The sequence below is a fragment of the Chiloscyllium plagiosum genome, unplaced genomic scaffold, assembly GCF_037043375.1.
Source record: "Chiloscyllium plagiosum isolate Xiang-an unplaced genomic scaffold, Cpla_swu_hap1 HiC_scaffold_37, whole genome shotgun sequence".
NCBI classification, from domain to species: Eukaryota; Metazoa; Chordata; class Chondrichthyes; order Orectolobiformes; family Hemiscylliidae; genus Chiloscyllium; species Chiloscyllium plagiosum.
The window spans coordinates 26,296,712-26,322,175 of record NW_028270175.1 but is presented as its reverse complement, the minus strand read 5'-3'; the positions used below and the strand labels follow the sequence as shown (position 1 = coordinate 26,322,175).

The following is a 25,464-nucleotide window of genomic DNA, read 5'->3' as shown; positions in this document are numbered from 1 at the left end:
TTTTCTCCAGTTTCGCTAATGTTGGCAACATTCAGGGATGGTGTGATGCTTCCATAGCAAGAGTTGAGTACTTGGGAGGCTGAAAGAGGTAGCTTGAAATTGTGCACGTTATCCCCAACAATGTTCGTCTCAATCTGTGTACAGCTGAAAGAGTGGGGCACGTCCCACATGCGAGCATACAGCTTTTCATACAGAAGCAAATCAATTTACTGATTGCACACTGCGGGATCATATTCCCTTATAGAGAATGTTCAATCCATAGCCCTTTGCTCCTGCTGTTCTTACCTTCTTCTCTCTTGCAGCTGACCTGTGCCGAGACAAATATTCCAAGTGTGGGGTCATGGCCAACAGTGGACTGTGTGGTCAGATGGCTTCATCATGTGACAAGAGCTGTGGCTCCTGCTGAAAAGGATAAACAAACCGAGAACGGGCCACGCGTGGAGCCTTGGTCCAGGGGATAAAGGAATCTCCATATATATCAATAATATTACATTAAGTAATTTAGAGGGATCATTTTCATATTTCTGTAACTCTGATGGTGCTGGGGTATTTTTCATATTATCCTCAAGATAACATCCATTCTTCATGGTGCACATTATGTTATAGTTATTTCTGTTTGGGGAAGGGACCACATTGATGCAGGTTACACATAAAGCCTCAAGAATTCAGTCATTCCAGTTTTTCACCCTGTGGCCATGGCAAGTCATGAACCAAACTCTTGTTGGTGCATGGTGCTTGCCTGGGAGAAGATTAGGGGACAGAGAGTCCCTCACACAGAATTTACTCTCCATCTCCTGTCTCTCTTCACATTGAGATTTTACAGGTTTCTTTCCTATTAGCTATTGCTGATCAGCCTTTCATACTTTGTGGCTGTCCAGAGTTACAGAAGTTTTTTTGACTTTTGTGAAAAACAAACTAGAAAGTGTGAGATGTCTGCAGTTGGCATGAAGCAAGTGACAAAACCCTCCGAAGGCAGCCTGAGTGACTCATACAGCAGCAATCAAACTCTGAGTGAGTCACTCCTGAACATGCTTCACCTTCGGAGGGGCAACTTGAACTTCATTCTGTTCCTGAACTCTCGGCTGATCGCACACCACCCATACTGTCAGGTCAAAGTCAGGAACCAGTGTGTGAACACATCCCAAATCGACTTGAACTCAGTCTGTACTGATCTCATGTAGAAGTTGGGTGGAAGAGTTGACATAAAAACGATGTGTGAGATTGATAAACGAGTTCTTTTTAGATCCCGGTGTCAAAGATTTTAAATAGTGTAATGTCTTAAAATAAGAAATGGCAAAACGTAGTAAGAATGGGTTATGCAGTTTCTGCTGTTTTTCAGGCAATTCCTAGAACTTTCTGATTATCCCCCACCCCAGCTGCTAGTTAACCTCCTACAGCTCTTCCTTGCACTGAATGGAGCATGAAGTTTCCTTGCGTAGTCTGGCTACCATTAGTGACTCATTTCCCTGCCCTTGCACATAACTTTTTTAAAACATACAATGGTATCATAATTAGTGTAGACAAATACTGTGTCATTGTCAGTGGTGCATACATTGGGGTGGGGGCACTCACTCTTTGAGCTACTATGGTCACCACATCAAGAATAAGACCATTGGCACAGAGCTCTAAGCTTTTCCTATAGAGTCACAACAAGTTCCAGAGAATTGTGGCTGAGAATGCGATGCAAGGCTGTAACACAGACCCAACCTTTAAAATCAATCTCTTTATGAAGACACAATGAAGGCTGGAAATGGAACAGACCATTTGGTCTATCGAGCCCCCTTCAGTCCATCAGGGGCCATTTCTTCCAGAGAACCTGAAGAATCTGTGCTATCAATGACCCAACCCTGTCAACTTAACATTTCACACTCCATGTATAATTTACAACTTTGTTAACTCTCCCCACTCTCTTGGCCTTCTGAGGATAAATTCTGTGTACATACTCCCAGACAAAACACTAAAATATCTATCCAACGTCATGTCCACATCTTCACACTGGTCTCCTGCCTCCAAATCCATTAAAATAAACGGATAATCTCAATCTGTGCATATCCCTATAACCTGTAGCCGCGTTGAATTAGGTATTTATTAGACCCCATTTTTGAATGGTGACAGCTCCAATATTCATTTCATTGCAAAGGAGAGGATTAGGGATGAAGATATATTGTTAACTAATGCAAAATTTGTGTTGGCAGTAAGTGTAATTGGCACATACTCCATGTCACAATACACGGTGCTGCTATGTGTAACAGCTCTAAAATCACCTTCCCCCCAAAAAATGTCTGGGTATTAATTGGCATATTATGTGCATCTTAAGATAAGTATTTGAGAGACAATGTGCTCTAAAGGGTTCAATGAATGTTCACTTGCAACTTTGCGCTTATGTCTATACAATTATTAAAATTCAATTGAATTCCCACTCATACTAACAAGTCACTAAGCAACCATGTGGTACACCCCTGGGCATACACCCAGACTTGTAGCATACTCCCTGAGATTAACACAACTGGACTCACTCCTGCTATTTTTTTTTCAACCTTTGCTATTACTGCACAAACTTGTTACATCGTCCTATGTAGCTGTGTTTCAGACACATTTAATCCTTTTCCAGTTAAAATGGTGCGATTTCAATTCAGGGATTTATATCTGTCATACTTACAGCTTGGACATGAGTCTGCAATATGAGCACTGGAATGCTTCACATACTTATTTGATCTAAATTTGTTTGTCAATCAGCAAAACAAATGTATCTGTTAAGCATTTATATATTAATATGAAATGTTTCTGTTCCAAAACCCGATCACTGGACTAGCACATTAATCACTTGGTCACACTGAGACTTCAGGAGGTTGGCATATCCCTATGCATTGCCAAGTGTGAACACCAAACGTTTACTGTCAGCTGAAGCTATCCCCTCTGTAACTCTCCTCAAGGAAGACAGCACTGTAACAGCCTAGACTCAGCAATTTCTTGGGTGGAACAGCGGCTGAGCTAAAACTGGATTCAGAGACTTGTTTGAGGAGTTCTGGATATCTTCAGTTTATCAAACTTGACTTTGTATTGCATCTTTTTTTGTTGAAGTGGTTATAGATAATGGTGCTTTAACATCCCTCAACATACTGAGGGAATTACATTCAGACAAAGTTTAAAGATACAAAAAGGTCCGTCATCCTACAGTGTCCCCTCGTCCTCCGTTATACTGCAGTGAGTGTTCTGCTTTGCCTAGTGGCCATATTCCACGCTGCAGCCAACTGCAGTTCCTGTGATAAACGAGGATTCGTGTGCAGGACATGTTTTGAAACTGGGAACTAGTAGCCCTTAAGTTGCAATATGGCATTTTGATGGAGTGAAACAGGATTACTTGCTTACTGGAAACAAAAACAGAAATTGTTGGAAAAGCTCAGCAGGTCTGGCAGCACCTGTGCAGAGAAATCGAGAGTTAACGCTTCAGGTCTGGTGACAGGTCTGAGGGTCACCAGACCTGAAACATTAACTCTGATTTCTCTGCACAGATGCTGCCGGTCCTGCTGAGCTTTTCCAGCAATTTCCGTTTTGGTTTCTGATTTACAGCATCTGCAGGTCTTTTGGTTTTTACTTGTTTATTGCATTTTCTCTTGATACTCCAGTTTCTTCCCAGGACAGAATGAGGGGTTTGAGTAATGATATCAGCCATATTTAAACTGAATTAACTGGAAGTAAAGCAGAAACAAGGCTTAAATACAGGGGCCTAAGGGTTGCATTAGCTGTAGGTTCCATGGTAGAATCCTAGATCCATTCTATTTGGACTGTGTGTTCTTTGAAACAGGATAGCTTAGGACAACGATCTCAAACTAGTTGGCAATTCAAGCTCTTGCCCAGTATTTGGGATACCAAATGTTAGTTTAAAAGCTCATGGTGGAAGAAAATAGAAAGGAAAATGAGCACAGTGACCATGTCCAGCTGCTGGATATCCACAGCATATTTTTCAGATTTACAGGTTATTGGGTGGGTTACTGACATCTAAGGGTCACATTGTCACACCGCCCAATTTTGCCAGGCCATAACCTATGCAAAGTTCATGAAAGTAATCCACACTAACTGGACTTATGCTGAAAAAGGAAACATTTGCAGGACCATAGTGAATGGACAGAGGACTGTAGTCTATTGGGCAGCTCTTTCAACAAACGGGTGAAAGCAGGATGGGCCAAACGGCCTCCTTTCGTACAGTCTGGATTTTTGACTCCAAAATCAGCAAAATCCATTGTTGGAGCCAGTCCAACAGTTAATGACTAGGTAACAATAGGAAGCAAGTGGGAAGCCTCTCCCATCCAATAGCTCAGTTGTCATCTATCATACCCCAATGTGCGGCTGAGATATGCTGCCCAGGAAGATTCTTAATTCCATGTCCAGTCTGTTAAGTTAGCCGATCTCAGCCTGGGTATTGGTAATAGAGGGCTGCAATTGGTCCCTGGATTAGTGAAGTTCAGACTGCTAACTGCTATCTCTGTGGCGAACTATCTACTAATGCTTATAATGCAGTCTGGTAAGTGAAGAATGGTCAGTTTTGGGGTGACATTTTGAGGACAGCCAGTGGCTATGGATCTGTAACCCAGCACATTAGTGTCTTAAGGAAAGGAGGGGTCAACATTTGGAGGGAAACTGAAATATAAAAGAAAAGCAAAAATGCTGCTTCATCTCTTCTCAAATCTGTCTGCAGTAAGTTAGAAAAACAAAACTTGAGATGTACTTGCTCTGACCTCCTTCATTTAAATGTTCTTGAAGTACCAATAGGAGAAGGTGCCGCAGTATGTGCAACTGAGTGAGAAATTTCTGTGTAATCTGATTCATTCTATAACTGATATATCCTGTTTTTGTACAAAAATAAAGTCACTTAAATAACACAGTCTTTCTTTAAGTCTGTCTTTCATATTATTACAGTACTAGACTAACAGTTTGACTGTGTTCGGTCTGACTGTCTCTCTCCCACTGAGAAATAGTGGGAATCTACAATCTGTATCTGGGTATTCTCAATATTAAGTATTCTGAAAGGTGATGTACCATGGAGGCCAGACATTAGGACAGGAAGCTTTGAGTAACCAGGCCATTATACAGAACAGAGGGTTCCAAACTGTGAGTAACAACCCTGAGACAGGTCACAAGATCAGGTTGTCTGGGTCATAGGCTCTGAGGGTGCAGTGAAAGCCCTGAAACTGAATGAATTTTGAATCTGCAAGGCACCTTTAAGCGTTTGACTTTTTTCTGCCAGTGGGGCATATCCTAATTATTTACCTTGAGGCTTGATTGTTACTACAACCACAATCTGTAATAATATGCATCTTCACTTTTTACAGGGAAAATCCAACAGTTTTAATCCTTATGTCCCACCCACTCAATGTCTCTAAAATCACCCTCCACAATTTTTACTCTAGGATCAAATGAAATCGAAATTATTAAAACAGGGCCACAGTGGGATAAAATGTGGGAGCCACTTCCATTGGGTAGGAGTTCTACAGTAACCAAACTTGGTTCCAAAGTAATATTTCAAACCAGAGCATAGCATACACTTTCTGCAGGAACTAGATTGCTACTAAAAATTAAATAAAGAATAAAAACCTCTTTAAAGCATTCAGCAGGAATTAACACTCACCATTTATTTTCTACATTATTGTTCACAGCAGTTGTACCCATCGCCTCTCCAACCTACCCCTCAGTGCAATAATAAAACAAGTTGAGTATAAAAATAACACTGAGGAACATCAATCAGGTGACCAGGTACAGTTAGTGGATCCAAGGAATGGGACAGTGGTTAAAGCGGTAACACACCTACAACAGTAGCCACCTCACACACTCAAAGACAACATTGTAGATGTAGCGAACATTTTGGGACAACTAGGTTGGAACGGTTTTCACCTTTGATCTGGTGTTTTGGCAAAATGTGCTGAATGAAAGTAAATGTGCAACAATGAGGGAATGGCTATGTTTGCAGTCGTCAGCCCTTGGTGGAATCCAGTCAGGCTGCTGGTGCCTGCATTTTTCAAGTTGCTTCCTGGGGATCATTGCTCTCTGAAAACGGTCGTCACAATTTTCTTGTACGCTATGGCACTGGATGTTTCTGTTCCTTGGGGTTCACACCACCAGACAGACTCCTTTCAGCTTAGCACTGGTCATCTGACTGCTGTACATCACCCATGCATCCTGGCCAGAGTGGTCCAAACTATCTCAGTTGGGACCTCTCAAGGTTTGACAGGAAGAATCCCTTGAGGTTCCAGAACCGCACCATGAAACCGTCACATGGTTCTGGACCTCGAGAAAGTGTAAAACATCCTTCAGCATCTGTCACAATCATTAATAAGTCAACAGTTTACAAAATGGTAGCTGCAACACATCTTTCCTTAGCATATGGGACAAGAAACCACAATTGGTTCTCTTGCGGCCATTTCAAGTTGATACTGAATCTATCAGCACTTAGCTACTTGGAAACATCAGAAAAGACTAGAAAACAGTGCACTGTTTAAAAGAAGAAAGAACACAGCAAAAATATAGTTTAAGCACTGTTTGTACTGATTTCTTCTTTAGATTATAAACAAAACATCATTTGCTATTTTAAATCTATTTAAAAAAAATATACATAAGAAATTATAAAACCTTAACTGCATATGAAAATCTATTAATCCAGACAGAAGTAGAATGGATCTGGACAGAGACATTTAGATCCAGAATGCTCTGATAAAGTGTCTACATTTCACTGTCTATACCATATCAAAGGTATGTCAGACAATGGAGCTGGTGCATTTAGAATTTCAATGCTTAACGTTAATTTCACAATACATTAATATTAATATACATCTCCAACATTCAGTTTTGGTTAATGGTTCACTCTGGAAAATGGTCTAAACACTGACTTGCAGAAATACATCCAGATGTATGCAAGGAGATGAACATTAGCTGCCCCCAACAACTAGTTTGGTCTTGTCAACTATTTGTTATTGCAATACCTTAGAATACATTTGTTTTATGGTCACATGGTCAAAGAGAAGCTGCTACAAAAAATCCTTGATAATTATAGAAAAATAATGTGTTTTGAAGATTAGGCAATCTATTAAACTAAACATACCCACAAACCCAATTTGTTACATGGACCCTAAGTTACAACGAAGAAAAAGAGGACCTAATAGCACACAAATACAGTTGGACCTTAGTGAGTCCTTCGTGCACTGTCAGTGTCTCTGAATATAGAGAGACTGTATCCTGGATGTCAGTGTGTAATCCACCACCGTATGCAATTGAGCGACAAAACATCTATGAAGGTCCCAGATTTGAACATGGATTGGTGCTGAATTGACTGATCTTAGTTAAAGCAGTGACGAGAGAGATCAGCCAGGATCCCTGCTCCTGACTTTATCCATCAGCTCCCATGGCTCATGTGCATTTGTGTGCCTTTTAGGCCAGGCTCAGTTGTGATGTCCTTCTCCTTCCTCCAACAGTCATACGTAGTCACTGGGGCAAATTACAAAAGGTCAGTCAGAGAAACAGCCTCCCCTTAACTCAAGGACATAATTGGTTTATCACATTATCACTTGGTTTAAGTTGTATTATCAGAGATTAGGATCAAAATTGGGAATGTTAGTCTGAATGGGTCGTTACTGCATTTATCACTGACAGCTTCCGGGAAGCTTTGAAATCACATCTACAATCTGTCCTATCAACAAAATTCTATCATTATTGTTTTTTAAAAATCTCATATTCTGGAATAAAATATTCTTTTTAAAGAATTTACTAGTCTCTCCTGCTAATCTAGAGCCGGATTTACCAGCATTCATTTGATCTAGCACCACAGTAATCTGTACCTAAAATACAAACACAATTTATACAAATCGCTCAAAAATAGTTGAAGCTACTGGAGAATCTAACAGTGCATGTTCCAGGGACTGGAAGCATTGGATTAAAATACTAAAGCTAGAAGAAGAGAAATGTTTAAAAAAAAAACTAAAATCATCCTCTCCATATCCCTCAAAGTACATTGAATAGCCGTTGATGAAAACTAACATTTTGCTGCAAATTGTCACCACTTTGATCCCATGGCGATTGTTTTTAAGTGTAGAGGCATTTTCCCCAAATTCAGACCAACATCCATCTCTTACCCAACATCACTACAGATTGGTTATTGTCACCATGCTGTTTGCGGGATCTTGCTATACACAAACTGGGGTTGCCACCTCGCCTATATTACAATAGTGATTACATTTCAATGGTACATTGGCTGTAAAGCATACTGAGATAACCTGAGTAATGAAAGGTGCTACAAAAATGCAAATATTTCTTCCTTGCTTTCTTTGATGCCGATTTTCTGAAGCCTCTCACTCTCCTTCCACTCAGTACCCAACACTGAGTCCTGCCAGACTCGACTAAGCTGCTGTGTTAAATCAAATATACCAGTTTGCCATCTGTCGAGTTTGTTAAGATTGGCTCCTCCTGCCAATCCACACAAATCAGTAGCAGGGAGTGAGGGGGTCAAGTTGTGATGCATTCTTCACAGTTGTTGAAAATAATTTAAAAACCTTAATAATAATGTCAGCCCCTCGATGCTACCCCAAAATAAAGACATGGAAGTCCCATATTAAAAATATAGATTTGGCCGATTAGCAAACAACAGGAAATCAGTAACTCGAACCTCGTGCTAAGATCCTGTTGATGCTGAAGGGCTCCACAGCATGGAAACCTCTGGGCACTGGTGAAAACCCAGGACCCAGGCTGAGGGTGAATGAGTCTGGAAGCCCAGGCACCAGTGCCCTCAAATCACATAGAAAAGTGAAAGTGCTGATAGCCACAGAGCACAATAAGACCCAAAGGAAAGGGGAGTCATTTCTAGCTAACTTAATTCAGAAGGATGGAGGGCTTTAGATTTTATTTTAACTTATAGCTGGGTTTGCTAATTCTGAGGCTCTGTGACTCATATAAACAACCACTCAGAGAAGGAATGATTAGGAGTTAAAAATCTCATTTCAGCGTATTTCATCCTCCTGAACCTGAAAATTGTTTTATAGATTTGTTGCCATTTTGTTATTAAAATGGGAAGAAGAGCAGACACTGAACAAACTAGGCCACTAAATATTTAATTCAAATAGAGTCATAGTCATACAGCACAGAAACAGACCCTTCGGTCCAACTTGTCCATGCTGACCAGATGTTCTAAAATAAACTATTCTCACTTGACTGGCCCAGACTATGGAGTGTCAAAAGGCAAACTACTTTGACCACTTCCCCAAACATAATGACCAGTCAGAGTGGGCTTCATAAGGAAAGTGATGGCAACTTGCATGTGGGATAGGAAAGCAATGTTAACAGATGAAGAAGCCTGTCTTATAGCAATGTCAAGGTCACTGCTGGGGAGTCCACTGAACATGGAGTCAGCTGTTGAGGTGTCGATTTGGACCAGATGTTACTGGGGTGGAGGATAGGGTCCATGCCTCTACTGTCAGTAGAAGTATGTGGTGTGTGTTGTGATTGATCAAGGGAATGTAAAGTGATATTCTGCCACGTGGATGCTGCGAAGTACCAACGACGGAATTAGTTCCCAGACAGAATGGAGGGTGAATACTGAGGTTGGCGTCTCCGGAGTTCCTGTTGCAGTTGGTCCTTCAAGGTCGAAACCTGCAGCACATAACAAACGACGACACCGAGTGAAACCACAGGACAGCTCTTTCAAAGACCAACTGGGGACACATTCAGAGTCAAGACATGATAGCCATAGGAACGCCTGGCTATGCAGGGAGATTTGCTGAGATAAAACACAACCAGAATGCAGTGAGAATGAAGGAAATTTGCTGTAGCCAATAAATATTCCCCCTCCCACAAGACAAGCCATGCTACCTCTTAATTACTAGCCATCTGATAAATCATACACTCCCAACTCTATCCCCTCTCCATCCTGGACGTATTCACATCTCTGTAACGTTTCACAGATCGCCAGATTAGATTAGATTCCCCTACAGTGTGGAAACAGGCCCTTCGGCCCAACAAGTCCACACCAACTCTCCGAAGAATAACCCACCCACAGCCATTTCCCTCTGACAATTTAAGCATGGCCAATTCACCTAACCTGCACATCTTTGGACTGTGGGAGGAAATCGGAACACCCGGAGGAAACCCACGCAGACACGGGGAGAATGTGCAAACTCCACACAGACAGTCGCCTGAGGCTGGAATCAATTTGTTTTAGTCTCTATATTTGACTCCTTATCAACTTAGGCATCATGAGGCCAAAGCATTATAGATTTTGCCAAAAATAAAGATGCTTGACAAAAAACAGAGATGAAAACTTTTGACAGATCTGTTCTTAAAATTTATGTTGAGGTTTTAAATGATAATTATCTGAGGTACAATTTATCATGATCGTAAAGCAGCTTTATTTAAATACTGTATACGCAACCTACAATATGATCTAAGTAAAAAACTGAAAGGATTGCGGATGCTGGAAAACAGAAACAGAAATTGCTGGAAAATCTCAGCAGGTCTGGCAGCATCTGTGGAGAGAAATCAGAGTTAGGTTTCGGGTCCAGTGTTGTGCTGAGATGGTACACTGTATTGATGTCGTATTCTATCCTGAATTGATAGACGATAGTACACCCTGAGGAAGCACACACTTCTAATAGACACTATCTTCAGGCAATTTGTCAGCAATAGGATAAAATTCTATGAAACAGTTTCCCATTGTTGATAGAAATCAGGCTCATCCCAATGGTATTTATGGAGAAGTACTGACTTACAAAAAAAAGTACAGCCTGATGTATATAACCAGCTGTTTCTAGCCTGGTCTCTGCTCAGTTAGCTATTCAGGAACTATTGAACTAACTGCTCCTGGATTAGCGGTCACCATAAAGTGAGCTTCTCCTAATCTTGATGCAGTTGTTCCTGGTGAGAGAGAGTGTAGGCTATGACCAGGACCAGGTTGGTCTGTGATCTCAGCATAGTAAACAGTCACTATCTAGGTTTATTCATACAGAATGGCAACTTGACACAGGTGCCAGAATGTGCTGCATCTACTGAATCTGACCCTAGTATTGTGGGCGGCACGGTGGCACAGTGGTTAGCACTGCTGCCTCACAGCGCCAGAGACCCGGGTTCAATTCCCGACTCAGGCGACTGACTGTGTGGAGTTTGCACGTTCTCCCCGTGTCTGCGTGGGTTTCCTCCGGGTGCTCCGGTTTCCTCCCACAGTCACAAAGATGTGCGGGTCAGGTGAATTGGCCATGCTAAATTGCCCATAGTGTTAGGTTAAAAGGGGTAAATATAGGGGTATGGGTGGGTTGCGCTTCGGCGGGTCGGTGTGGACTTGTTGGGCCGAAGGGCCTGTTTCCACACTAAGTAATCTAATCTAATCTAATCTAATCTAGTATAATTCACAGTTTTCACAGAGAGGAGGAGAGAAACATGCTTTGGCTACCTGTTCTTCCAGTCCTTTCACGCGCTGCCGATGAGCACGTTCCCGTGCCTCCAGCGTCCTCTCGGTCTGTAACTGAGTCACACGCAGTCGCTCGGTCTCCTTCTGGAGCTCCTGGCGGTGGCGGGCAGCAGCTTCAATCAAACTCTGAGAGTGAGACTGCTCCATGTCTGAAAGCTGGGCCTGACAAGGGAACAGCAAATGTCAGGGAAGGCTGGCGAGGAGAACGCAGCCAGGGAGAGGGGGTCAAAAGACGTCCTCTCACTGAAGGGCTCAACCACTGCATGTAAAACGACAAGCTTCAAACAAATCCCAGCTCTGAATCCGACCAGGTGAAAAATACAGGTGATGTTTTACATGGAGCTTCTGGTGCTCTACAGCATGACTGGGAGAACATGCAGATCTGTACAACAGTCCATTTTCAGCTCTCGGTAACATGAAAATCACAACGCTGTCATTGCTGCTCTTTGAGCTGCAGAATCAGGAAAAAGCCAAAATTAACAATGGTTCATGACAGACCTCTGGGCTCAGGCAGAGTGAGGAGGATGAGGCTGCTGGCTGTTCCAGGAAGAGCTATATCCTTGAGCTGCAAATTAACTACCACCAGCACAAAACACTGCTCTAAACTTTACCCCCATCACTCTCACCCTACAGAATGGGGAGGGTACAATATTTGTGCATGGAAACGTCAAACATTTACTAGAACAGTTTGTGTTATAAATTGCATGGGAGTATTTGATGAGAGTATGGGTAAGGCTGGGTACTAATGGAACTGGGCACTAGCAAGGGTTAGGTTCTAGCAGATTCCAATACGTCTCCACCTGCTGAAGGTGTGACCCTGAGGAGCTGGTTCTGCTGTCATGCCATCAACTAGAACAAGGTTTGAAAATGACTTGTCCGAAAGCCAAGCAACGTGACCCTCCACAGAGACCTGAACATTTCCATTTTATTTTCTTTGGATTCTTCCCCACCCAGGTCTCAGTCAGGATTAGCAGGGACCTGGATGTTCCTGATCTTGTTTATTTTGGACTCTCCACCTTGCCTTGTAAAAGGTAAGAAAGATTTCTTACAGAGCTAGCTGTGGAAGAGATGAAAATGATGATGCTGGTTTTTCACTTCACTGAGTCTGTAAGAGAAACTGTGTTGATTCTAGTGCTCTGCCAGTCGAGGTACCCCAGTCTCGAGAAGGTTGCAGTTGGGGTCACACTGATGAGGGATGGAGTTGTTAGCAATGATGTGACCGCAACACCAACCCTACCCCTCTATAAATTGTGCGAGGAGGTCTGCCAAGCCAGAAGGTACCACAAAGGCTTCTCCCAAACCGACCCCATTGAAATAACTAGACACTGAAAGGATTAGGTGATACACAGAGACACAAAAAACCTGATGGTGACAATGAATACCAAATCTGTATATAATGATCTGATTTTACACTGAATGGAGATTAACTGTTTAGAATTGAACACCCAGAAGTTTGGTCTGTCAGTGACTAAACACCCAGATTGTTTATGTTGTGACTTGTGCAAATTTGACAGAATCCACCAACACCTATAAATACATCCCCATGAGCCTGACTTTTGGGCATCAGGATTGAGAAATTCTCCCTTTTTCATTCATTCATGGGATGTGGGCAAGGCCCAGCATTAATTGGTTATTAACTGGCCCTTGGGAAGGTAGTGGTGAGCCACCTTGGCAAACCACTGTAGCCTTTTCGAAGGTACATCACTGTGCTGTTAGGGACAGAATTTAACCATTCTGATCCACTGATGAAGAAGGAAAAGCAACATACTGGGAGGTCAGGGTGACGTATGACTTGGAGGGGAACCTGCGAGAGATGGTGCTTTCAAGGCCTTGTCTTTCTCGGTGTAGGGGTTGCAGGCTTTTGCCATACTTAACGTACTGCTGGCATGACAAGAGCATCAGCACAAAGAGAAGCCATGTTTGAGACATTACCACTGTCAGGACAAGTCTGATTCAAACATGACAGCTGCACTCACCAGGCTGGATAAAATCTTCCTCCTAATATTCTGTAATTCCATCTTCAAGGATCAGCAGAAAGTGGGAAAAGAAAAAACTCACTATCTCACATGTGACATGTTTCTCAATCAGACCCTTGCAGTTCACCACCGACAGAGAAACAGACCTTCCATTCATCAGCCACTCACTTACATATTGAACGCTATAAGAAACTTAAGGAGCCAAGATACGGCAAAACACCCAAGTCTCACCCATTTCTGAAGATGTCGCATCATAATGTCAAACTCATTTCTCTACCAGAGACATATTCAATCATCTTTTACACCCGATACATTACTCACATCAAAGTCCTTCCTTGGCAATTTATCCTATGGTTGGGAAGCAAGGGAAGGAGGGGTAGTACCTCTCACACAGCGATTTCGTCACACTCTTTGAAGTGATTTGTTCACCATTGGTCTTCCCCTTCACCCGGCTCTCATATCTGGTGCAAAGTCGTCATTGACGTGTGAGAACAGCCACAACCTATAAACTACTTTGACAGGGCAAACCAGGCGAGGGTAACTGCTGGGTCCCGTACTGTCTGCTCAGGATTGATTCCTGCAGACAGGGCAGTTGTGGCCAATCTAAGGTCTAACAACCTGGAAACTGAGTCAGCACCATGCTGCAGAATGGGCAGAACTCGGCAAGACACTGAAGGCATCCTTATCATTCCCTGCGTCAGAGTAATCTCCAGCCGTCTAGACTCATCTTGGCACTGGACCAGGATAGGAGTGGACAAAAGTGTGAGGCTGATGATGTGCAACTCTCCTGCACTATAATCCAAATCACACACAAGTCATCATCTATCATCGATCATCCACATCTTGTGGCAATGGGCGAGTGACATAGCCAGCAGGTATTGATGCACTGGTAGCTGCAGCCTGAACCTACACACAGGCAACTCAGGGTTAATTTTCACCAGAAGGACCTCTGCTGCCTGTGTGTCCGAGTGGCCCTTCTCAGGGCCACACTACAACACCTCCATTGTATGAAGGGGTTCTGTAAGGGTGCCCTAAACATTGTCCGCTTCAGTTCCCTGGCCAGCATAGCATGGTCATAAATCAATCTCAAAAAGGAAGGCAGAGGAGAGACTGCTCACCATTGACACATGGAATTTGCCTGCCCTCATGAGAATGACATAGCCAACCGAGCTGAGAGGAGAATTGCCCTTGTTAGTGAAAATCTGGCTAGGGACAAACAACATCCAGATTGCTGTCCTCAGCAAGGCTGGTCCACCCTGACAGTACAGGTTTGCTCTCACTGAAGATGAGTGCAGAGTGTGAACTCTTACTCACCATTTTCTGCACCTCCACTTAAGTCTAGACCTCATCCCTGTGCTGTGCGGGGCTATCAAATCAGCTGTCTTCACCAAGTACCGTACCCATGAAGATGCCCTCAAACATGATCTTGGGCTCATGTCTCGCTTCATGTAACCCCACTATTCTGTTCTGAATCTGTAAAATTTTCCTTACCATTCTGTTTGACATCATCACCTTGATAACTTGTTATGAGCTCTCTACCTTAATTTGCCTGTACGGTTTTGGATTATGTATTACTTTGGTTAGACCCTCGGCATGAGACTCTTTTACCTATCATGTTATTCCAACCATTTGATTTGTCTCCATCACCATCTTATTGTTCATTTTTGGTAATTATCTCTCTGCCTCAATTAATTGGATTATAGATCATCCCTTCACTTATTATTCAGCTGTTGATACTTTACCCACACTGTCTGATACTTTTGATCACCTGCAAAGACTTGTTATTCAGTGTGTCGGCACTCCATTCACACTGCTGTACATCTCTATGACTCTATTTGTATTATCTTTTGATCTCTCTGCCTATAAATTCTGTGCCTGTGTGCTTCCCTTCACTTCACCTGACGAAGGGGCTGCGCTTCAAAAGCTTGTGATTTCAAATGAACCTGTTGGACTATAACCTGATGTTGTGTGAATTCTGACCATGTCCACCCCAGTCCAACATCGGCACCTCCTCATCATGATCACCACGTAGGCACAAGTAGGGTGTGTGTAACACAGCTTTTGGCTGGGAAAGCTTCTAGCAGGATTTTATTTCTAAAATCTAGACAAGATTGTGAAAACTCAATATGCACTTAAAACATCTGTCATCTTTTGCACCAGATTGGCTGATTTGTGTAAACTGTGTGGAGGGGAGAAGCTCCACCTAGTGAAAGATCCAGGGCATGGGTCTTTATCTGGGAGAGAGAAAGGAGAGAAACAGCCTCATGATTCCAGAGCCAGGAACTGATTACTGTAATACAGAGTCAATGACACAATATAATTTGAAAGCAGCCCTCACGGTCCAGTTAACAGTCAATAAAAAGACTGGACTGCAATAGAAGTTGAACGATCAGAAATATATATGGAGTCTGCTAGACATTGAGATATTGAGATGCAGGACCAGCAACAACCCCACAGACAAAAGCAGACAGCTACCATAACAAAGCACAGGCACCTCATTCTGAGAATAGTCTGGCTCAGTGGAAGAATCCATTTAAATTAACTGTGATTCAGTCATTGCTCACTTTGTACAGGAGGCTTCAGCTTGTTGAATTTCAAAGCTGCACATTGTCATTAATTACATAATTTATGGGCCTTGTGGATTGAGGTTAGAGCTAATATTGTAGTTGAACCCAGTCATAATAGCACTGACTGACTTCTTCCCACATCTGGATGAAATAACACTGGTACCTCACTTCCCCACTTGGCAAATAACCAGTCTCACTCTCCAGAGATTCCCGACTCCAGACACAACTTCCTTAGAGGCTCAAGTGCATGAACATTCACCTCTGTAGCACTCATGGAAATATATAACAATCTCCTTATTCTTTCACACACTCAGCCTAAGAAACATTCACTTCAACACACTCAATAGCTTCACTCTGCCAGCTCCAACAGGTTTCATTTAAGTGCACAAATTCCAAGCTGATGACCAGTTAAGTTCATCCCCGATTCATTATTAACTTCAAGCTCCACATCAGGATTGTTTACTAGGATAAACGATGAAGGTAATCCCATGGGCCTGGGGTGTGGGAGGTGCAGATCAGCTGGGCTTCCTCTATCTATCCATAATTCAATGGCTGCCGCTGGAAAACGTGCGAGTGCCTGGTTAGGATAGGATTGGTTTAGCCATGATGCCAGCACTCTCAGTCTGGGTGTGGCATGAAGGATGGACATGGTGGTGGAGGGGACAGGAGGGTGGAAGAGTTTGCCAATAGCAACCGGCTCACTTGTAACAAAAATGGCACAGCGTCTTCCAGAAAAAACGGATAAAGAAATGAGGCCAAGGTTAGAGAAACATCAGTAAAAAATAATATAGGTTGACAGTGACAAATGTGGAGTTAAAATCAGTTACACTGACAAGATTAAATGTGCCATTTCTTTCTGGGGCCATTCTCTTGGGCATCAATTGTTCAATGACAGAGTATAACAGAACATGACAACTAGCATACTCCCAATTAAAGGTGCACTTCAAATTCACATCTGGGTCATGGATGCATTGTCTCGCACCGTTGAACCTGTGTTTGGCCATGTTCATGGTCTATGTCCATGTGACAATTCACTCCCTTCCACACACTTGGCCACTCTGCAATGATTCCTACCTGCAGTTGCTGGGTCTGTCTCTGAGCTTCCACCAGCTCCTGTTCCACAGTCGTCAGTGAACGATCCAGGCGCCCCTTCTCTGCAGATATGCGCAGCGTATCCTCCTCGGTCCGCAGTCTCTCACGCTCCACCTACAACCAGTGGGAGGAGATGGTATAGTATCTGTCTCATGTAAAAGGTTGAAAAACAGCTGGCAGAAAGAAAAACAGGCAACAAGAGGAAACGAGGGGGTACAGGTGACCTGGATCAGTTAGACTCGAAATGTCAGCTCTTTTCTCTCCTTACAGATGCTGCCAGACCTGCTGAGATTTTCCAGCATTTTTTCTTTTGGACATGATTATACACTAGGGGCATAGGTTCAAATCCCACCATGGCACCTGTTGCAGTTTAAATTCAATTAGTAAAATTGGAAATTGAAAGCCACACTCAGAAATGGTGATTATATTGTGGGGCGGCACGGTGGCTCAGTGGTTAGCGCTGCTGCCTCACAGCACCAGGGTCCCAGGTTCGATTCCAGCCTCGGGTGACTGTCTGTGTGGAGTTTGCACATTCTCCCTGTGTCAGGGTGGGCTTGCTCTGGGTGCTCCAGTTTCCTCCCACAGTCCAAAGATGTGCCCGTCAGGTGAATTGGCCATGCTAAATTGCCCGTAGTGTTAGGTGCATTAGTCAGAGGGAAATGGGTCTGGGTGGGTTCCTCTTCGGAGAGTCGGTGTGGACTGGTTGGGCTGAAGGGCCCATTTCCACACTGTAGGGAATCTAATCGAATCATACTTCACCCAGCAGCTTGCAATGATGCAGGACTGCATTCCCTGGAAGGCAGATTTGAATAGTAAGCAACATTCAAAAGATAATTGGAGAAATGCTAGCAATGGAAAAGAATTGCAGGGAAACAGTGGGGAGCGAGATCAGTGGGTAGCAGTACAGGCACGTGAGAAACACATTGCTGTGGACAAATCCTCACACGTACAGCCGAGTAGGTCAGTCTTATCATTTGCAGTCTCTCCACAGAACCTACTTAAAGCTGTCCAAAAGCTTGAAGATAAAAAGCCATCTCGTATAGTGCCTACTCATATCAACAGAATGCATATTATACAATTAATTACTTTATTCCATTGACTGTTATGTAGGGAAAAGGGCAGCCCGCAATTTCTCAACAACCGAGGACATGAAGAATGAGCAGAATATCTGTTCTGATGTATGCTGAGTGAGGAGTGCTCTCCAGTCCACTGGATAGGGGCCCTAACACATCCAGATTAAGGAGGAAGTGTTAGCGCCTTGCTTCAATGTTTGATCTGTGAGGATAGTACTGTTAAGAATGCAGCACCCATTCAATTCCTAGATCTCAAGATGCAAAATTGCAAAATGGAGTCTAACACTGAACCACAGAAGGAGCTATCAGGTTGGAAGACCAACAGCTTGGTCAATGAGGAAGGTTTTAGGAAGTGACTTAAAGGAGGAGAGCAAGACAGAGAAGCAGAGAGGTTTAGGGAGGGAATTCCAGAGTTTGGGCCTCAAGTGGCAGAAGATGCCACCACCAATATTAGAGCAACAATGGTTGGGAATGCACAAGAGGCCAGATGTAGAGCAACACAGATGTCACAGAGGGACTGGAGGAGATTACAGAGATAGGGAAGAAAAGAATGGAAAACACAACAAGAACTTTAAAATTAAGACATTGCTGATGGGAAGTCAGTGTAGTGCTACAATTTCAGCTGATGGTAATACAGGACAAGTCAGATCTCAGGCCTGGCTTGACAGAACACAAGTTTTATTTTTTGCTCAAAGTTAAAAATCACACAACACCAGGTTACAGTCCAACACGTTTAATTGGAAGCACACTAGATTTGTTTGTCACAACCACCTAATAAAGGAGTGGCGCTCCAAAAGCTAGTGTGCTTCCAATTAAATGTATTGGACTATAACCTGGTGATGTGTGATTTTTAACTTTGTACACCCCACTCCAAGACCGGCATCTCCAAATCATGACATTTATTTTTTGCAGTTTGGTTACCACACTAGTTAGTCACTGAATATGTCCACATGAGGCTAAAAATGTTCTTTTAAAAAAAACACAAGTTATTAAACAATGGAAAACAAAAACAAAGCTACACACCCATTACTGTCTCTCCCCGAGATATACAGACATCGATTACTTTATAGACCTTTTCAAAATGAGCTTTAAGAGAAGTTACTTAACTGCTAAAACAGTTTTAAGACTTCTTTCCAGCTTTGAAAGTCTATATGCCACAAACTAAATTGTGCATCTGCTGGTATGAAAAAACTCTTCTTCACTGAAACCTGACTGCACCCCATTGTTTATTGTCCTGTATGCCAGAAAGGTTCAACTTTGCAGAAGTTTTAAATTTTGTCATTTAACTCCATTGGGTAGTTTACCTCATCACTTAGATTAAGACAGATGCTTTCTTGGAAATGTTTAAAGTCACTGATCGTAAAAGACTTTCTGATGTCTGAGGGAAAAAAAACTTTAATTGAATTAAGACCATAAACCCAATTATCTCTACATTAAAATTCAAGCTCAATTCCCAAACAATGATAATATATTATCAACCTTTCTCATAGTAGGTCAGTGAGCACAATTGTTTTTGGGAATAGGAATTGCTGTGAGTTAAGACACAAGTAGGGGAGCTTCGGATGACCTCAAGTTTATGGAAGGTATAATGTGGGAAACCAGCCAGGATTGTGTTGGAATAGTTGAGATCGGAGGTAATAAGCGCAAGGATGGGGTTTCAATATCAAATGAGCTAAGACCGGGCAAACTCAAATGATATTATGAAGGCGAAAGTAGATGATTTTATACAGTGTTCTGGTATAACACAATGGTCGTGTTCCTCTGCAATCTCATGCTACAGGAAAGCGCATTCTGAAAAACCGCTGTGGAAAATCGCGCTGTAAAAGATCACTATACCCATCCAGTACAAAGTTCACATTTTCTAAACAGTGTCCACAAAGCATCAATCATGTTATAGCCAATTCACGCGGACAAAACGCACGTTATATCAGGAAGACTTGTATTGTGGATATGATGACTCGTCTAGGCTCAAACAGACAGAACTCAAGTTCTGCACTAGGACTCATAGAAACAAGAAAAAGCCCAATAAAAACCTCAAAATATGCATCTCTTCCTTCCTCCCAATACCTGGCTTTTGAAATGCATTGGTAGCATCTTCTCACCACCTCCTGATTATCTCACCTTCTAACTCTTCCATCTTCCACGTCTCCTATACCGTGATCTTTGTGGCTCCTCAATTAAAATTTAAAAATCACTCATGCACATTTGGTACAGCTCATTTCTCACCTGCTGGTTTATTACAGGAGGCTCTGAATGTGTTTGCAGCCCTCTGGGATTTCAGACCCACCTTGTCCAGTGTCTTTTTCAGGGCACTTTTATCCTTCTCCAGGCGGACTGACGACCTCTCCAGCTCACGCTTCTCATTCTCCAGCTGAGCGACAGCGCGCTGCAGGATACTCAGCCGCTCCTGGAGAAGATGTTTCTCCTCCTGAAGTTTCTGAACACTCCGCAGTGTGATCTCGTCTCCTTCCTGTCGCTGGTGCAGTATCTGCAGACAATGATCGGAATTGGATAAAATAAACAGGGTCTCACTGGACATAAAAAAACCCAAAAGAAATGCAGACGCTGTAAATCAGAAACACAAACTGAAACAGAAGGTGCCTGGAGAGCTGGCAGGTCTGGCAGTAGCTGAATTTATGTTTCTGGTCCAGTGCCCCTTCTCCAGAGGCAGGGTATGAAAGGAGGAAAGAAAGAAAGAAAGAAAGGAAGAAGGAAAGAAGGAAAGAAGGAAAGAAGGAAAGAAGGAAAGAAGGAAAGAAGGAAAGAAGGAAAGAAGGAAAGAAGGAAAGAAAGGAAAGGAAGGAAGGAAGGAAGGAAGGAAGGAAGGAAGGAAGGAAGGAAGGAAGGAAGGAAGGAAGGAAGGAAGGAAGGAAGGAAGGAAGGAAGGAAGGAAGGAAGGAAGGAAGGAAGAAAGAAAGAAAGAAAGAAAGAAAGAAAGAGGGAGGGAGACAGACACACAGACAGGCGGGGGGGGGGAAGAGAGAGAGTAAACACAAAGATAGTGAGAGAGAAACAGAAAGAGAGGAAATAAGGAAGAGAGAAAGAAAGGAAGGAAGAGAGAAAGGAAAAGAGAAAAGAGAGAAAGGAAAACAGAGAGAGACAGAGAAAGAGAAACAGAGACAGAGAAAGATAGAGAGAGAGACAGACAGACAGACAAAGAGAAGAGAGAAGGAGGAGAAGAGAGAAGGAAAGTGGAGTTGAAAACACAATCAAATTAGTCACCATGTTGTTGAACAGCAGAGAAGGCTGGAGGGCCTACTCTCACCCATATGTCCTTCTCAGGCCACCTGTTTGGCCATACTACCACCAAGAAAATATTTTAAAAATCACAAATTTCTAGACCTGAGAAGGACACATTGGTGAGAGTAGGCCCTCCAGCCGGCTCTGCTGTTCAACAACTCCACTTTCCTGCTTGCTCCTCAACTACCCTCAAATCCCTTGTTGGTCCAACTCCTGAAGAAGGGCTAATGCCCGAAACGTCGATTCTCCTGTTCCCTAGATGCTGCCTGACCTGCTGCGCTTTTCCAGCAACACATTTCCAACTCCGTCTCACTCAGTCTTAAATATATCCAGCCTCCCCGGACTCTGGGAAAGAGAATTCCAGAGACTAACAACCCTCAGAGCAATAATTCCTTACCTTTAATGGGTGACCCCTAATTTTTAATAATTCCAGACTCCCACAAAAGGAAAAACATCCTCAGCATCCAACCTGCCAAGTCCCTTCAGATTCTTATAAGTTTCAGACCTCACTCTTCTACTCGTCATGAGGAATAGGCCAATACCTCTTAACATTTCTTCATAAAAGATAACCCTTCCTCCCAGGAATTTGTCGAATGAACCTTCTCTGAGCTGCTTCTAATGCAATAATATCCTTTCTTAAGTAAGGAGACTAGTAGATGGTTGTCCAGATGTGGTTTCACTAAGGTCCTGTATAGCTGCAACCACACTTCCCTACTTTTATATTCCCCTTGTAATAAAATCAACACTGCTTCCTCATCACTTTCTATTATTTTGAGATTCGTGTTCCAATACTCCCAGATCCCTCTGTACCACGGAGCTCCGCAGTCCTTCTCCATCTAAATAAAACAACACGTCCATAAATGTCCGAGTACAAATACAAAATTCAACCCCTTAAAGGAAGGTAGAAAGTCATAGTAAGGTTCAAACCTCCTGATGTTTTTGGAGCTGACATTCTAGCTCCACACGCTGTTGCTCCCCATCGTGCTGCTCGGTCTGGAGGGCCTGGACCCTGTCCGACAGGAGGTTGTTCTGTTTCTTTGTCTCACTAAGAGCTTGACGTGCTGCCTCTAGACGCTCCTGCCGAAAAAAAGGGAATTCAACGCTCACCTTCAGTCCATGCGCAGACTGGAACTAGATTAGATGAAGCTTCCCGGGTTACGAGGTTCTTCAAAGAGGCTTGCAGTCACCCTCTGCCTAGCAGTTCCTGCTCCCGAGTTAACTTTGGCTGATCATCGCGCCCCCTCCTGTTTTGAGGGATATGGTGCCGGCTCCATTGCACAGGGCAACACTTGAACAGAATTGGTGGTCATTTCACATGCTCAGGTCCTAAGAGGTTTATGACAGCACATGATTTGACCCCAGAGCGTGTCTCTGTGCCCACCTCAGTTCTGCCTGCACAGCTCATGGCTGCTGGGATTGGTGCTCACCACGACCAGCAACCACAACGCAGGCTGCTGACAGGAGGCAGGCCCTGCCGAGGGGTAAGGGCACTCATTTTTGAGAGAAGGGGTAAGATTTGCAAGGGGCCAGCTCCTTCTGTGAGCCACAGGGTGCACGATCAGGAACCCACATGCAAGATGCCAGCTTTTAAATTGGCAGCTCCCCACTTGACGTCAGCTTGCCTCAGTACTAATAGAATACCAGCAGTGATGGGATCTTAATTGGTATCAAGGCAGAAACACCATTCTGAATCCTCCCCGCTCCTGAAAACGACATGGAGCCAGGCAATAGATGGGACACAGTATTCCACCACTCTCCTGCAGCTCTTGTCCCTCCCAATTGTATAGCCCCTCATGCCTACCAATCTGTTTCTGAAGGTAGAATTAAGTTCTGTTCATGGCTTCACTCCGCCAGCTCCACCTTCCCTCCCATTCCCAATCTTCCTTATTCCTGTACAGGTGTCCCCCCCACTAACCCCCCCCTCGGTATCCACGGGTAATATGCTCCATGGCCTAAAACAGATGCCCGAAACTGCGGATAGTAGCAAACCCTGTGATTTAAATGGGAAACCCACTTCCCCGGCAGCACCCTGGAATTATTTCTGGAATACTCCATGTAATAATTTTTGAGTCACAGTAAACCGCGGATAACTGAAACCGCAGAAACCGAATCCGCGGATACTAGGGTGGTGGGGGGGGTTCTACTGTACATTCCCAGCTCTGCCTGAACTCTAACCCTCCTCCTCATACCCTTCACTCAGCCAATTCTCCGCTGGCTCATCATGTTCCCTTTAAGCGGTGCATGTGCAGAAGGTCTCGCAGAGACCATTTACAAGCGTGTGCGCTTGGCACTGGAGCTGCCCAGAGAAGAAAACGGGGAGGGAACACTGATCCCAGCCCTGCTGGTTTATATAGCTTAGGTGATGAATCTGCATTGCGTGTCTGGTAAGGAATTCTAATGAGGAAGCAGTCCCTGCAGCTCAGTGTTCTGGGTGTAACTCAACCAGCACAGCTATTCTGCTGCCTGGGATGTCAGCTCCCTGGTACAGTGACAGTCCTTCCCAGTGCCAAGTGCAAACATATAATTGTTGTTACAGACACACAGACTGTCAGGTACACACATACACATGTGCACACATATTATTATACCCAAAACTTGGCTTTTTGAGTAAATACTGCATCTTTGTTTAAACAAATATTAGTAGCAAAGTCAAACTTGCTCCACAATGCTCTAACAGTGACAAGTACAACAGCAGCTCACCTTTAACCTGCCTTTAGTAGACATGGAGTATTTTCTTATTTAATACTTCTCAGCAGTTTTGACTGTTGTTTTCTCTTTAACCTAACCCTCCGCAGTCAAAGGGGAAGCCAATCCCACCAAGTGTACCTTTCTGAAGGAACACCTTCAGAATTCAACGAGGGGGGCTTTGGTGAGCGCTCAGCTTTTCCTGGGCACAAAGCCAGTCTGTGAGCTGTTACAGGCCAGACAGAGATAGGAAACACGTGTGTTACTAACTCAGACATCGGGGCACGTTCAGACTCTAAAAGAGATTGAAACAATGAACAAGCTGGAAGGTGGAGTGAATGGGAAGGCAACAAATCCTGACATTAAGTGCACATTAATCTTAATTACTGGGAAGAAAATCAGAAGTTAAAAACAGGTCTATGGCTGTATTTATTCTTCAGATTATCCTCCACCCACCCTACTTCATCTAATTCTGTCTGCTCCGCCCTCTGGCTGCATTTATATAGCACCTTTCATGATATTCCTCACAGAGTCTCACAGTCAATGATGGAATCTTAGAAGTGTAGTTGTTTTTGGAAACAAACATGGCCACTATAATTTGAACATAATAAGGTCCCAGAAACAGAAAGTGAGATGAATAATGAGATAAACTTGTTTTTGATGGTGTTACTTGAAGAGGAAAGCGCCATTCAAAAGACCAAACAAAATAAAAAGCAACCTTTGTCACACCACGGCTCTGTAGATCTGCGAATAGAAAGGACATGTGTAGAAGAGAAGATGGAAAGGGAGATAGGAGGTAGGAGGCAGATATGATTGGGGGGCAAGTCACTTGAAGAGAGGGAATGAAGGATGGAGGGTAGAGATGGAAAAGAAAAGGTTAAGAGTTCTTTTTAGTCATTCACGGGTTGAGGACATTGCTGGCTAGGCCCAGCATTTATTGCCCATCCCAGAGGGCATGTTAAGAGTCAATCACATTGCTGTGGATCTGGAATCATATGTAGGCCAGACTGGGTAAGGATGGCAGCTTCCTTCCCTAAAGGACATTAATGGACCAAGTGAGTCTTTCCAACAATCGATTCACAGTCATCATTAGACTCTTAACTCCAGACGTTTATTGAATTTCACCATCAGCCATGGCAGGATTGGAACTCATTCGGACATTACCTGAGTTGCTGGATTTAAAGTCCAGCAATAATACCATTAGGCTGTCACCTCCCCTTAATACACAGATGCAGAGTTTGAAGAGAGCATACAGGATGAAGGAGAAGGAAAATGAAAGAGAGGACAGGGAGGATGGAGAATAACATCTCAGGAATATTGGAGTGTTTCGATAGTAAAGTAACTGAGACTGCCCCTCAAAATAGAAAAGAAGTTCCTTATTAAATAAAAAC

The 25,464-nt window shown here is 43.3% G+C and overlaps 2 protein-coding genes across 9 annotated transcripts in view; one reads left to right on the top strand and one right to left on the bottom strand.

Annotated features, from left to right (window-relative positions):
* The window catches only part of mfap2 (microfibril associated protein 2), a 49,143-nt gene extending 44,260 nt beyond the window's left edge, over window positions 1–4,883 (top strand). The window contains exon 8 of the mRNA XM_043675438.2: window positions 303–4,883. Coding sequence (XP_043531373.1) covers window positions 303–406 — 104 coding nt within the window. The 3' untranslated portion in view covers window positions 407–4,883. The remainder of the gene's footprint in view (window positions 1–302) is intronic.
* A 725-nt stretch (window positions 4,884–5,608) lies between these two features.
* crocc (ciliary rootlet coiled-coil, rootletin) overlaps window positions 5,609–25,464 on the bottom strand; it is a 99,134-nt gene continuing 79,278 nt past the window's right edge. For 3 of the 8 annotated variants that reach the window (XM_087980511.1, XM_087980508.1, XM_087980510.1), the window contains 6 exons: window positions 22,316–22,465; window positions 20,436–20,636; window positions 17,058–17,189; window positions 13,417–13,458; window positions 11,423–11,602; window positions 10,168–10,502 (listed from right to left, as the gene is read on the bottom strand). In XM_087980511.1, the coding sequence (XP_087836637.1) occupies window positions 10,389–10,502; window positions 11,423–11,602; window positions 13,417–13,458; window positions 17,058–17,189; window positions 20,436–20,636; window positions 22,316–22,465 (819 nt within the window). In that variant the 3' untranslated portion in view covers window positions 10,168–10,388. Of the gene's footprint in view, window positions 9,631–10,167; window positions 10,503–11,422; window positions 11,603–13,416; window positions 13,459–17,057; window positions 17,190–20,435; window positions 20,637–22,315; window positions 22,466–25,464 lie in introns of those variants that run through there. The other 5 variants (XM_043675705.2, XM_087980513.1, XM_043675706.2 and 2 more) reach the window with 5 other exon arrangements.